Source organism: Limanda limanda, chromosome 13, assembly GCF_963576545.1.
Source record: "Limanda limanda chromosome 13, fLimLim1.1, whole genome shotgun sequence".
NCBI classification, from domain to species: domain Eukaryota; kingdom Metazoa; phylum Chordata; class Actinopteri; order Pleuronectiformes; family Pleuronectidae; genus Limanda; species Limanda limanda.
In genome coordinates this window covers 1014509-1028591 of record NC_083648.1, presented here as the reverse complement: position 1 = coordinate 1028591, position 14083 = coordinate 1014509, and the positions used below count along the sequence as shown (strand labels likewise).

The 14083-nt window shown below is 43.3% G+C and overlaps 1 protein-coding gene across 1 annotated transcript; it reads right to left on the bottom strand.

The window, feature by feature from the left end:
• Positions 1-4032: 4032 nt before the first annotated feature.
• Positions 4033-12078, bottom strand: LOC133018007 (CYFIP-related Rac1 interactor B-like). Its single transcript, XM_061084291.1, has 11 exons — positions 11988-12078; positions 9621-9694; positions 8910-9031; positions 8182-8287; positions 7747-7883; positions 7572-7649; positions 7288-7404; positions 6456-6535; positions 6224-6350; positions 5714-5784; positions 4033-5081 (listed from the first exon to the last, which is right to left on the bottom strand). Exons 2-11 carry the CDS (start codon positions 9691-9693, stop codon positions 5012-5014), a joined length of 981 nt encoding a protein of 326 aa, XP_060940274.1. The 5' UTR covers position 9694; positions 11988-12078; the 3' UTR covers positions 4033-5011.
• Positions 12079-14083: the final 2005 nt, after the last annotated feature.

The following is a 14083-nucleotide window of genomic DNA, read 5'->3' as shown; positions in this document are numbered from 1 at the left end:
TTATTTATACACCACAACTTCTCACCATGATGAGCAGAATACTTTTACTTCTATGTGTATGTCTAAATAAAATGGGCCCTTGAATAAGTCCCTGTGGGACTCCTGGTTCACAGCAGAACCTTTTATTGTTTTGTCAGTGTTGGGAAATGTCTTTGTGGAATGTGACGACCCCTTCCACCCTCACCCAGACACTAGGTGTCCCTGTTCGTTCAGAGCTACAGGTGGAGTGGGCGTCAGGGTAAATCAGAGCACACCGCGGCCAGGTGTGCTCTGCCCTTTAAATGGCCTGGCGGATCCGTCTCCCGGTCTCTCTTTCACACTGCCTCTGGGACGAGGTGTGCTCTTCCCAACGCTTCGATCCGTTTCTGTTTGTCTTGTGGAGACTTGGTTGTTGGTTGGGTAATAAATATTCTGTAAAACGCAACAGTTCACCCGTGTCGTCTCCTCCTTGTCACAGTCGCGAGCCGGGCTGTGACAGGAACCACAGGCCTCCTTCTCGGCCTACATGTGTGGTCAAAACCTGAAACCACATGGCACCTTGTTCTGGAGCAAGCCTCCCGAACTCAGTCTCCCAGGGTGCAACATGTTTTCTTTGTTCTTGGGAAAGCCAAATCCCAGGATGCCCAGAGGTGTGAAAAAAGCCACCAGGGTCAACTCCAATTGGTCGATCTGGCCCATGACCTGTGAGGTCTCCGGGCCAATACAAAGGGACTTCTGCCCCTCCTCGCTCTCTTTCCACAACTCTTCAAGGAGGGAGGCTGCAGGCCTTTCCTCCGGCATCGGCGAGAGGAGAAACCTGATTTCTCCAGCTCAACCGTTCTCTTCGCATCCAACGAGAGGAACGCAGAAGTGCAGCTTCTTCCAACTCATCTTCTAAAGGAAACCTCCTCTCAAATAAAGCTTTTCCAAACTCCTAGCAGCGACTCGATGTCCTGCAGGTAAGAACTTGCAACCAGCGACTGAGCCACAGCTGGACAGAATCACGAAGGCAACTTTCTCCCTTTCTAAGGACTGGTAACATACTGGGCTTAATAATTATACTAGACAAAGCAAGACTGTTTATTTGATTCTGTGTGGTGTTTATAAGTTTGATATATGTGGTGATATTATGTTTATAAGTTAAATGAAAGTTAATGATAGGTAGGCTCTTCACAGGCTCTCTCTCTCTCTGAATCTTTCATTCTCTGATTAACATTTACACACCCGCATATCTCTACCTACTTATCTACTCCCCCTCTCCAGAAGAAGGGGGGGAGGGGCTACCATCTGAGGAGCCCACAGGAAGGTGTTACTCTTTTGGTCAACCACCATTTTGAAAGCACCCTAATTTACATACACACACAGACACACACCCTCACTTACACATCAACATATCGTAATTTTTGTTTTTGTGAATTTTGCCAACCTCTACACTGTCAAGAATTCAATAAACCTTCACTGTTCATTATATAATCTTTAAAAGTAAATATTGAGATTTCTAATTGAATTAGATCTAAATGAGACTGATCTTAATCAATAAATTGGCTATCTCTTCCCTTCTGTGAAGGGTGGGGCCCCGAGAGAACTTTAAACAAACTAAAGTTATGATTTAATATTAATATTTTAAATATAAATGTTTCATATTTTATTTTGATAACCAAATGTATTGAATGCCTAAAGGCACACAATCTTATGGTATCACTCCTAACCATTATTGCACAACATCAGTGAGTTGAGTCGATGATGTTCTGCTCTTTGAGAGATAAAAGCTCGTAGACTCAGCTGTGAGAAGAGTGTGGAACACATTCAGTGATTTACTTACATAGTTTAAGTGAGGGTAACTTTGTATTTGTATTTACAGAGAAGCAGATCCCAGATCAGGGTGATTCCAAAGACTCCAGGAACAAGATCAGAGTGAACTATGAGATCAAGGGTCACATGGACGGAACGCTGTGGTTATCAAGGGCCGTCGGTCCCGCCCCCCGAGAAGGAAGAGCAGGAGAGCAGGAGATTTCCCTCCAGTAAGTCCTCTGTCATTACCTCTCCTGTCAGTGTCCGCACTGACAGCTGTCATACCTGCAATGGCGGCGAGCAGGTAATAATTTCAAAATTATCATGTCTCTCAAAAATACCCAGCTAAAATCATTTTTATCACTATCGTCTTTTTTGAGTCCATCTCAATCAGGTTTTAGAGCCCGACATAGCACTATTTCTGCAGCCTCCCTTGTGGTCAATGATGTCATTACTGCGCTGGACAATAAGCAACATTGTGCCGCACTATTTGTGGACCTTTCAAAGGCCTTTGACACGCTTGACCACCATCTGCTTTTAAACAAATTATCTCTTATCGGCTTTGATCATTTCAGCCTACAGTGGTTTAAGAGTTATCTCTCTGGTCGCTCCCAATGTGTAAAGGTGGGCACAATAACATCACTTTTTTTAGATATTGACAAGGGGGTACCCCAAGGCTCTGTCCTTGGACCTTTACTTTTTATAATATATATCAATGAAATTGCCTCCACACTCACTCCACTTTCTCGGGTTCATCTTTATGCGGATGACACAGTTCTGTATTGTAGTGCCTCCAACATTGACTCCGCTATAACTAGACTGCAGCTCTCCTTCCACATGCTAGAGAAGCAATTAAGTGACTTGAAGCTAGTCCTTAATTGTGCCAAAACCAAATGGATTCTTTTTACTAAAGCTAGAAGCACTGATTTTAACAGTTTAAAACTCTGCTCTAGAAATGGTACCACTCTGGAAAGGGTCACCAGCTATAAGTACCTAGGCATTTGGGTTGATGAGAAGCTCGATTTTAAACCACATGTGAGTCAACTCGTAAAAAAGCTAAGAACAAAATTGGGCTTTCTCAATAGAAATAGGTTCTGTTTCACTTTCCAAGCCAGAAAACGCATTATTGAGTCTGCTTTTATACCAGTTTTAGATTATGGGGATGTTATTTATGGAAATACATCTCACAGCACACTGAAATCTCTGGATGCTGTTTACCATTCTGCTCTGCGTTTTATCACAGGAGACCGCTATGGCACACACCACTGTACTCTCTATAACAAGGTTGGCTGGCCAGCCCTGTCTGAAAAAAGGGATGGTCATTGGAAGATTTATATTTACAAAACAATCATTGGGCTACTGCCACTCTATCTCTCCTCTCTCATCAGCTGGAATTGTAATACCCACAATACCCGCTCCCAGAGCTGGCTTTCATTGTATCTGCCTCGTGTTAAGACCAACCTGGGGAAGACAGCTTTCTGTTATAAGGAACCCTACATTTGGAATGAGGTCCAAAAATCTTTAAAGTTGCGCTCATTTGTTTCACTGACGGAGTTCTGGAGTCTGGTCTCATGTACAGCTGACTTCTCCTGCAATGACTGTAACTGCTAGTTGACTTGGCCATAGTATTTTATTGACAAATTGCTTTATACCTTGTATTACTGTGTATATATATATGCATATTTATTTCATTCCTATTTATTCAATGTATTCACTTTTAATGTATCAACTTTTGTATTGTACCCTCGGCACCATTGTAAATGAGGGTCTTATCCCTCAATGTGTCTTCCGAGGCTTAAATAAATATTCAATCAATCAATCAAGGAAGAACTTTGAATTCTATATAAAGAACACACCACACCACACGAGACAACATGTTTCAAAAGTTCACAGAGTCAAGTTAAATGTTTTCTAAGGAAGTTTGCTAACAGCTGATGAAACACAAATTATTACGAATGAAATAAAGGAAAATTGACTTTATGTAGTTAACATGGAAAGTAAAGAACACGTTGACCCTTCAGTAAAAGATGATGTGACGGTTTAAGAACATGTGGAAACGTACAGTATGTGTGTATGCATGTTCGCGGGGAAGAGATAGAGTGGGACTCACCTGGAAGTAGACAAAGTTTTAGAAGGCTGCACCACTGTCTCCCGTCGTTTTGTCTCCACACTTCACGAACAGGTTGTTTTACATCGAGTGGAACAAGGAAAACTCAGAATAACGTCTTGTGATTCCAGAACAAACTAACAAAAGGCTTTTCTTAAAAATCTTGACTTTATTTCGCCGACACGCAAACATCATTCAAAATGGCAGCGGCAACACACAGGGCAAAATAAAACAGTTTGTGACAGGTTCCAGTCAGCAGTCATCACATCAGTCTGAGGCGTCCCTCGTTCAGTACCGCGTTGTCACAGTGGTTCTCCTTCTGTTCGCTAACTCAACTGTTCGCGTTAGCATGTTTACTACGCTCCCAAAAAACAACTAACAAAACAAATAAAAGCTTGTATTTTGGAAAATGTCACAGAAACTTTGACAGAAACAGGAAGTAAAATGTTGCCGTGGTTACAGTGAGTTTGACTGTGATTTACGTTTGTTTACAGATGTATGTTTGCAGGATAATGAAGACATTCTTCAGAACTGAAAGTTTCTATGGAAAGTTCACTGAACTGAAAACTGAGTCCGATTCTGACTTGAGACAAAAAACAAGCCGCACATCGATTTTTGTGTTAGATTCATAAATGAAACAATGCAAGATTAGAACAGAAGTTTCTGGGTTCAAACGAACAACACGTGAAAACATATCTGCTAACGCCAAGTCGACGTCACTTCAGGAGAAACAACGAGTCGACAAACAACATGTTTTGAGGAAAACATTTGGAGGAAATAAATGTTTTCACGTACTGTATTTTTGTCAGTGTTTGTCTTTGTAATACTCATTTTGGCCACAAGAGGCTGAAAACGTGTGTTTTCTCTCTGCTCTCCAGGGGTCGAACGATCAGTTCACTGTAAACTGATGACAACAAAGAAAAAACCTCCACTGCACTAATGACAGTTTTAATAAACATTCCCAGTGAACATATTGTATTTGTTGTAAATCTGATGTGATGCAGCTGATTTTTACAAGAACAAAAGTTTTTTATATAAATGAGAGTAAAATCAAATGAGGTTAAACAGACAAACTTTAGACAAAGGTTTGTTCAGTAGTTCTTTTGAAATTCGGACCAAAACTCTGGAGTTGAGTCAGTTTGGCTGCAACATGTTTCTGATTTGCTTGGAGGTAGTCTCGTCATTCAGATGCTTGGTCGTGTACCTGCAGGAGGAAAAGGTGCGTGATGAGAGTCTGTCTCCAAAGGCTCCGCCCACACTGAAACCTTTTAGTTTGAAAACTCATCACTGTTTCTATGGTTACGCCTGCTGAACTTCACCGGAATCTAAATCAGAGACTTGTGCAGTAACTAACGTCTTAGTTTGACATCCTCTTCCTGATTGGTTCTCATCAGTCACATGACTCGACTTCCAGCGGTGAACACAAAGCGTTGCTAACACTTCCTGTCGCTAACACTTCCTGTCAGTAACGGTTCCACCTTGTGGTCGCTACTTTTTAGTTTTCTTTAAACATTTTTCTTTTTATACTATGCACCTGAAGGGTTGCTGCTCAGACTCTTCACCATCACTGCTCCTCCTTCAGAGGAGTTTCTGTTACTAAGCAACCAACTGCAGAGACTATCTACTTCCTGTTTACATCACATGACCAGTGGAGGTGAATGGTCATGTGACGTTAGTTTTCAGGTGTGGACGGAGTTTATTTCTGAGAAAAAAACACTCATCTGGACGCAGGTGGTTCTTATTGTAAAACGTCTCTTTAAAACAAAACTGTATTAAATCTGTTCGCCGCCTCAGACGCTCGACATTAACTCTTTCGTGTTTGTGAGCTTCACAGACCTGAGAGCGTTGAGTAATCCCTCCACGCTGCTGGGCGGCTGCTCCTTCAACACTCTGATGCTGCCTTTCATCTGAACATCGCCACGGAGACAGAGGGAGACACATGTTAATAAAAGAAATCACAGGACACGTTACGTCTGTTCAGTGTGATCGCAGAGCAGAGCAGTGGTCTCCAGGTCCCGCCCACACACACTCTTGACCAATCAGGAGTCAGTCTCAGCTGATGTCTCAGCCTGTTGATATATCATCAAATAACTGATAAAAACCAAACTGATCAGAAACTTGAACAAACGTCAGAGAGACGAGAACGACCTGAAACGACAGAAACATCTTTGACAAACATTTATTTAACGTCTACTTTGAGTTTTTAGTTTGCTCCATCTCCCATCTGCTAACCCGGAGGAGGTTTATGAGCTGTACTGCAGCCAGCCACCAGGGGGCGATAAATAATATTCCCCTTCGGATCTTTGTTTACTGTGTGTGGTGTGATCGTGTGTCTCGTTAACGTACGTCTATGTTGGCCGTCTTAACGAAGGCGCCGGCCGGGTGAACGTGGTCGTACAGGATGATGACGCCGACCATCACACGGAGGCAGAACAACACCGTCTCCTCACTGGTGAAGCGACTGCGATACTCCCTGCACGCACACAGACACACACGCACACAGACACACACACACACACAAAGAGTCAGGCTGTGGGGTGATGCTGGTGATGCGTTCAGGATCATGTTCGAGACTCACGGTGTTTCCAGCATCACTTTACAGACACTGGCCATCGTGCTCAGACAGTCTGTCGTGTTTTCAAGTGGAACATCTGGATTCTGCAGCAGAACAATAAAGTTTCAGTCACAGTTCATATTCACAAACCATTATAGTGTTTGATTTTACACAGACAGACGTAAAGAGCCCTCAGAAATAAGTAAAAATACTTAGAAGTACAGGAAACTGCAGTTACATCCAGATACAGTAACTTCCAACATAAACTCATTGCTGAGTAAGAAATTTTATTTAATTAAATCTCTTAATATTTTATTAATTCCTAATTTTAATATAATTATATATGTTTATTTAACACTAAACATCATTATTTAGTTTGTGTAAAATATATATTTACAATTCATCCAGTGACGATAAATACAAACTACAATATTTTCTTCATGAACATGAATTTTAAATAATAATACGAAATAAAGACAAATAATACATCCAAAAAATAAAAGACCAAATGAATAGAATAGAAATGTTATGTATATAACAGAATAACCATGTCATAAAAACATAAATATAGACATAAAGATATAATGAAAGAGAAACTAACAATAATAAAAAAGTTTATCAAAGGACTGTAATCTAGAAGTTTTTATTTCAGAGTGCGCCCCCTGGTGCTAGTTTACACCAAACCAGCAGTCTCCAGTCCTGCTGCCGACACCTACAGGGCGAACTGCTCATTACACCTACACACGAATATTTGACTTGATTCATTGTTTTTTCTTTGTTTGTTTCTTGGCTACTTTTCAGTTCATTCACGGAAAAACATTTTTTCATAAAGAAATGAATCGATGATCGGACTCACGTCTGACACGAACTTTGACGTGGCGTCGCTTAGCGTCTTCAGCATCGGCGTGGCGCAGGCGTAAAACAGAGACATCCGATTGGCCATTTCGTTGTTGACCTCGTTGCTGGCTTCGCCCTGAGAAGGTTGCCATGGAAACCCAGTCAAGACGATAAGATAAGATATCCAGACCAACGTGAGCAAGTGCTGCATCTTTCATTCTATTTCATTTGTAAATCTGTTTTCTCGTGTAATATTCTTGATCTGTTTCTAGCGATGAAGCTGAAGCTTTGCGTGCGTCTCACCGACTGGTTGTTGATTCGCATGCGGCTGATGGTTCGGCGGTAGTAGCTGAAGTCGTTCTGGATGGCAGGGTTGGTCATCTGAAACAGAGACAGCACAGGTTGTGGGATGTGAGAGGGTGTGAGGTTGGGGTGTGGGGGGGTGGGGGTGGGGGGGGTGGGGGTCACAGGGGCCGACCTTGAGCTCGTCGAACCGCAGCGTGAAGTGCATGATGTGAGCGAACTGACGAGCCAGGGCCTGTTTCTGCTCCAGATGTTGAGTGGGAGTGGAGCCGGAGCTGGTGAGGACGTCCAGGAGACACTGCAAACTGGACTCTGACACAAGGAGACACAAACACACTCAACGTGAGGCAGAGACATGAAGACAACAGGGGCTGAGCTCAGATTATTTCCTCAGAACGGACAATTCGGCTGAATAAACAAATATGATGAAAAACGGCTCCAGCTGCAGATCTTAGTTTAAATTCACCACTTCCTGATCACAAGTGTGTACTCTGTCCTGCTGGGGGCACTAACGAGCTCGTTGTGTGTCTGCCAGCAGCGTGTGAGAGGTGGGGACATGTTGTTGTCTCCTGAGTGAGGGACACCAGGACTGCTGGGTTCAGGTTCTCACCGAGCTTCTGGGAAAACTCATAGAAGGTTTTCAGTTTAGCGACCAGAGGAACCACGGCTGACCACGCCTTCTCCTGCACACGCTCCACTCCAGGACTCTGGATGGCCTGCACACACACACACACACACACACACACACACACACAGACACACACACACACACACACACACACACACACACACACACACACACACACACACACACACACACACACACACACACACAGACACAGACACACACACGGACACACGGACACACGGACACACACACACACACACACACACACACAGGGTTAAGACCACAGCCTGTAAATAAAGATGGACGACATGACAGCCCTCAAAAGTGAAGCCAAATAAAAAAAATTCGCCCCCTGGTGGCTGGCTGCAGTATCGTTCTTCTCTCTCTGATGTTTGTTCAAGTGTTTCTGATCAGTTTGGTTTGAATCAGTTATTTGATGATATAAGAACAGGCTGAGACGTGATGATTGACAGCTGACACTGACTCCTGATTGGTCATGAGAGTGTGTGGGCGGGACCTGGAGACCACTGCTCCTCTCTACGATCAAACTGAACAGACTCTGACTGTAAATGACGTCATCTGCACCAAATGGCAGCGTTTGCATCAGAGAGGTTTTAGTTTCATTTTGAACAACAGTAGAGACATGTCGTCCATCTTTATTTCCTCTCCATGGTCATGGCGTTAATCGGGTTTGGACGTGGACTTGTTACCTGTCGTATCTCCTCTCCTGCTCCTCTGTACGCCTGCAGGTCCTCCAGGATGACCCGGGCCTCCATCAGCACCTCGTTCACCTTCTCCCACACGGCCGTCTCCGACTGTGAGGGCTGAGCGTCTGAAAGAGAGACACAGGGGCGTGTCCACAGTGAGCTCAGGCCGCTCGCTCTCCCATGCAGGAGGCGTGGCCTCTGGATGGTCTGTGCTCTCAAGTTCTGACTGTTTTGTGCAGGTAAAATATCATCACTTCCTTTTAAATGTTAGAAGCACAGGCTGATTGTTTACTTACTCCTACGTGTGTGTGTGTGTGTGTGTGTGTTTGTTTGTGCGTGTGTGTGTGTGTGTGTGTGTGTGTGTGTGTGTGTGTGTGTGTGTGTGTGTGTGGTTGTGCGTGTGTGCGTGTGTGTGTGGTTGTGGGTTCAGGTTAGAGTTAGGCATGTGGTTTGGATGGTTAGTTTGGATAGAAGCACAAACGTGTGTGTGTGTGTGTGTGTGTGTGTGTGTGTGTGTGTGTGTGTGTGTGTGTGTGTGTGTGTGTGTGTGTGTGTGTGTGTGTGTGTGTGTGTGTGTGTGTAGGTTCAGGTTAGAGTTAGGCATGTGGTTTGGATGGTTAGGGTCGGGGTCAGCTTGTTAGGGAATGTATTGTGTCCTTGAATGTCCTCACTAAGAGAGAAGCACAAACGTGTGTGTGTGTGTGTGTGTCTTACTCTCAAAGTCCAGGAAGAAGTTTCCACCATTGTTGTCGATGTCTCTGGTCAACACTTTGATCAGGTTCCCCATGCTGTCAACACAGAGGACCACACGTGAGTACAGCACACGGAGGGTGAGGGTGTGTTTGTGTAGAACCTTCAGTCCCTGCTCACACTAACTGTCTCAGACCATCCAGTGAGCAGCTGCTCTGTGCCGGTCAGAGGTCAGAGGTCAGAGGTCATCCTGGTCCGAGCCACCTCTCAGAGTGAACCACACATCTCACCTGGACCCTTCACACACGTTCTAGACCGACAGCACCGTTTGAAAACTCCGTCAAATACGTCCGTCCATTGGTACAGAGACAGAACTTTGTGTTAGAGTCGGATCCTCGTTGCTTCTGTGAACCCTGACCTGCGTTTCACTGCTTTGGTCCTGAACTTCATACACGTCCTCTAATGAAACATCGAAAAGCTCAAGTCTTGTGGAGCTGCCTCCCTCTCTTCTACTCTGTGTTTCTGTGACTTCAGTACAGAACTGGACTTTTAATCATTATCACCCAAGAACACCAGAAGATCAGAAGTCTGAGAGTTCTCCAGCTGCACTTCTCCAGGTTTGACTTTATTCAAATCCTTCCTCAGGTCCAACCAGACTCCTTCAGGATTGTGTGTTTGTGTCTTTTCAAAACAGATCTGATCTCTGTAACGTCTCTTCACGATAATGACACTTTAACCACCAACAGTAATGTGCACGCAAGCATCTCTGCACATCACAGCTCCACATGTTCACAGCTTCACATGTTCACAGCTTCACAACTTCACAACTTCACAGACACACACTGATCCGTTCGGCTGTCCAGCTAAACAGAGTCGAGCTCCAACACAACCAAACCCCAGGGAATCTCCCAGGTGGCAGTGAGCAGTGACCTCCGTGCACCCAGGACTCAAACGCCCGGCAGGTCACACACAGCGAGCGGCGTCTTCTGGGTGGAAACAGTGAAAAGAGGAAGTGATGAAGTCGCTGAAAGTTTGAGCTAAGTTTAAAAAGAGAGGAAGGAACTCCGTCTGAGCTCCGGTCGAGCTGAGACGCTCACGGAGAGTTTCTACGTTCATCTTCCTCCAACAACACGAGATTCCTCAAACATGACGAACGTGACTTCAGTCGACAACACAACGCGACAACACAAGACGCACACAAACACATCGTCTCGGGGATGACTCACATTCATACCTCGTGTTTTTAGAGTTCTGGGACTTTGATTCATATTTTAAACGTCTCGTCTGTTTCTGCAAGTTTCGGGTTTATTTTCATCGTCATTCGTCCTCAAGTAAAGTTTACGACACGTTTATCAAAGTGTAAAACATCGTGCGACAAAACATACAACTTATAAACACAACAAATGAAGCAGTGTGATCACATCATGCATGAATGAGGGATGTAAACACAACTGGCAAAACAAACAACACATTAAAATCAGTGGTCAGCAATGTAGATATACATATAACACATAGAGATGCTGCAATATCTATATTAGTCTTAACTACACTATTACTGTCATAGCAAATATATAAACCACTGATAAAGTCATTTTAGATATTGTGATGATCGAAAATAATAATAAGGTAATAATATAAGAGTTTAGATGTTTTGAATAGTCAAATAAAAATGATATTTTGATCATAACAATGGTAACAGTAATAATACCATATATCATATAGTTAATATGGTTTTATATGATAAGAACTGTAGAAGCTGCAGATGTCTTCACAGTCTTTAAATACAAGACAATCAGAGAATGAGTATTTATCATGTTATTAATGTTAATAAAACATGGTTCTGATCTCAACTAGTTATTATTATTATTATGATCATCATCATCATTATTGTTATTATTATTATAAACTTTAGCGTCATTATTATTATTTGTTGTACTTTCCACTGTAGTGGATATTTTATTACACCCACACACACCCACACACACACACACAAACACAGACACACACAAACACACACACACACACAAACACACACCCACACACACCCACACACATCTCTCCTGTTCCTCATATGAACTTTTACTCTCGTTTCATTCAAGTAACGCGGATGTTTCACTTGTAATCAAGTCTTTTCGTGTTAAGATGAACAGTTAGTTACTTAGTTACTTAGTTACTTAGTTGTTAGAGTAGATAAACACTGAGTTTGAGGATAAAGCAGTTTTGTGTTTTTTGTTCCTGGTGAGTCTGCAGGACCTGACATGTCTGATCTGTTCGGGATCCACCCACAGACCAGGTCCGGGTCCTGGTCCTGGTCCCGGGTCGGGTCCCGGTCCCGGTCCCGGTCCTGCTCGGCCCCCACTGCACCCCCCCTGGCCCCGCCCCGCTCCTCACCTGCACTGGTCACGGATCGGTACCGTGCGTGTGTCCCGTGTGTCGGTCCAGGTGTCTCCTCCTCTACATGCTGAGAGGGTTCGAACCCGGAAGCCGCCGCTCGGCGCTCGTTCACTATAAAAGGAGTGATTTCCTCACGAGGAGCTGAGCCAGCAGCCAATCAGCGGGCAGCAGCAGTAACCTGAGTGACGTAGGTCGGCCGACGGAAGCAACCTGAGCTCCACTTTAATATCATTTATAATAACAAAGACATGAGGACAAACTGAAGAAGAATCAGGGAGAATAAAAAGACAGAACTCAGAGAGAGAAGGTGACAGATGAGTTATGAACTCAGTGATATGACACATTCATAATTAATATCACAATTATCACCACATAGAATATCTACATGTAGACACTGGACAGGATCCAGGATGGACACTGCTCACTGAGGGACTCCACTTCAGGAGCTGTGTTACTGTGGGAGTCTTCAGATACTTGGTATAATTTTGAATGTGCAGATATTTAAATATAGAATCATATTTTGACACTGACATGTTCTCTGCAGCGTGAGAGAGGAGTGTGTGTGGATCACTGGTTTGTTTTCATTCCTCTGTGCTGACACTCCACAAAACTCTGGCTGTAAATTAGAAATCACCTCTGATATTTGTCTCATGCACAGGTATAAACTTATTTTTATTTTTGTCATCTCCGTCGTTAGTTTCAATCTTTTTTTGATTCATGAATTCCGTGTTGTTGTTGGTTCCAGTTTCCCATCCACGACCTCCGAGCCCGACCCGGAGAGATCTCCTCACTCAGAGGAACACAGGGGAGACATCAACTGTTTTCACACATGAATATGAAAAGTGTCTGGACATGTTCTGTAATAAGCGTTTGTCCGGTGAAGCAGCAGCAGCTGATGCTCCGGGTCGGACTCGCTGGCGTCCCACCTGCCGTCCTCGACCAGCACCTGGGACACCTGGGACAAGACCAGGACCAGGACCAGCGAGTCCTGTCCTCCATCGTCTCGCCTGCAGTCAACATCCAATCTACCGAGTGAGGATCTGATGAAACTGTTGTTTTCAACGTCTTTTGGTTCTGGACTGTTTCTGTTACTGATGTGTACGTGATCTCTGTTTGTCCCGAGGTCGCTTCACTAATTTAGTCTGTTATTTGGATGTGAAGTTTACAATTAGGATTAATAGATAAATAGATGGATACATACAAATATATGTATTGATCCCGAGGAGAATGTAGGAATCAAGTAGCACAGAAACCTGTCAAACACAAGAGCATAAGATTAATAACAAGTCAGCGAGATGAAAGTCCAGCCAGCAGAACGTCTACAAAGCTTTCACACCAAAGAAGAAGCTGTTCATGGAGATATTGACGATACAGATATTTTGAGTATGAGGTGAGAGAAGTAGAATAACAGAGCGTGAAACCAAATATAAGCAGCCGGAGACAGGAAGTACTAACTCTGCTGCTGAGATCATGTGATTTTCTTTACAACACTTTTGTTGGTTTCACAGAATCTAGTGAATTCCAGTAAACTCTGCTTCAGAGAAGAACTGGTTAAATGTTGGTGTGGTTTAGGGTGAAGGGACAAATCAGAGAATTTGGTTTCACTTTCTATGCAGTTTCTCAGAACTCAGTGAATCTATGGCGATAGGGGGGGGTGTGGGGGGGGGGGGCACATGCACAAATGCCGCTCTGGCGTGCAACAGACTCTGTGACGGGTACAGACACTATTCTCTTCAGCTGTATATATATATATATTTATATTATTTTCTATTTTAAATTTTTGATATTCTATTTTATTCTATTTTATACTATTTCTATTTTAATTTTTTTGGTTGTAATTACTTGAGCATTGCTAGAAGAGAGCGTGTGACTCAAGCCAGTGACGGCTTAATGTGATTGTCGTGCATTTGATAATAATAATAATAAAATAATAATAATAAAATAATAATAATAAAAATAATAAAAATCTTGAATCTTGAATCTTGAATCTTGAGGCTTAAGAGTGAAAGAGAGAGAAGGCATTGAAGCCACTTGCGGGTACATTATATAACCTGTTATAGTTTCATAATGAATTCTAATATGGACCTGGTATG

Coding starts and splice junctions, on each gene's coding strand:
- LOC133018007 (XM_061084291.1), bottom strand. CDS start 9,693: ATGGGGAACCTGATCAAAGTGTTGACCAGAGACATCGACAACAATGGT. Junction 7,650..7,746: donor TGCGGTTCGACGAGCTCAAG/GTCGGCCCCTGT, acceptor TCTCTGTTTCAG/ATGACCAACCCTGCCATCCA. Junction 5,785..6,223: donor TTAAGACGGCCAACATAGAC/GTACGTTAACGA, acceptor GGCGATGTTCAG/ATGAAAGGCAGCATCAGAGT.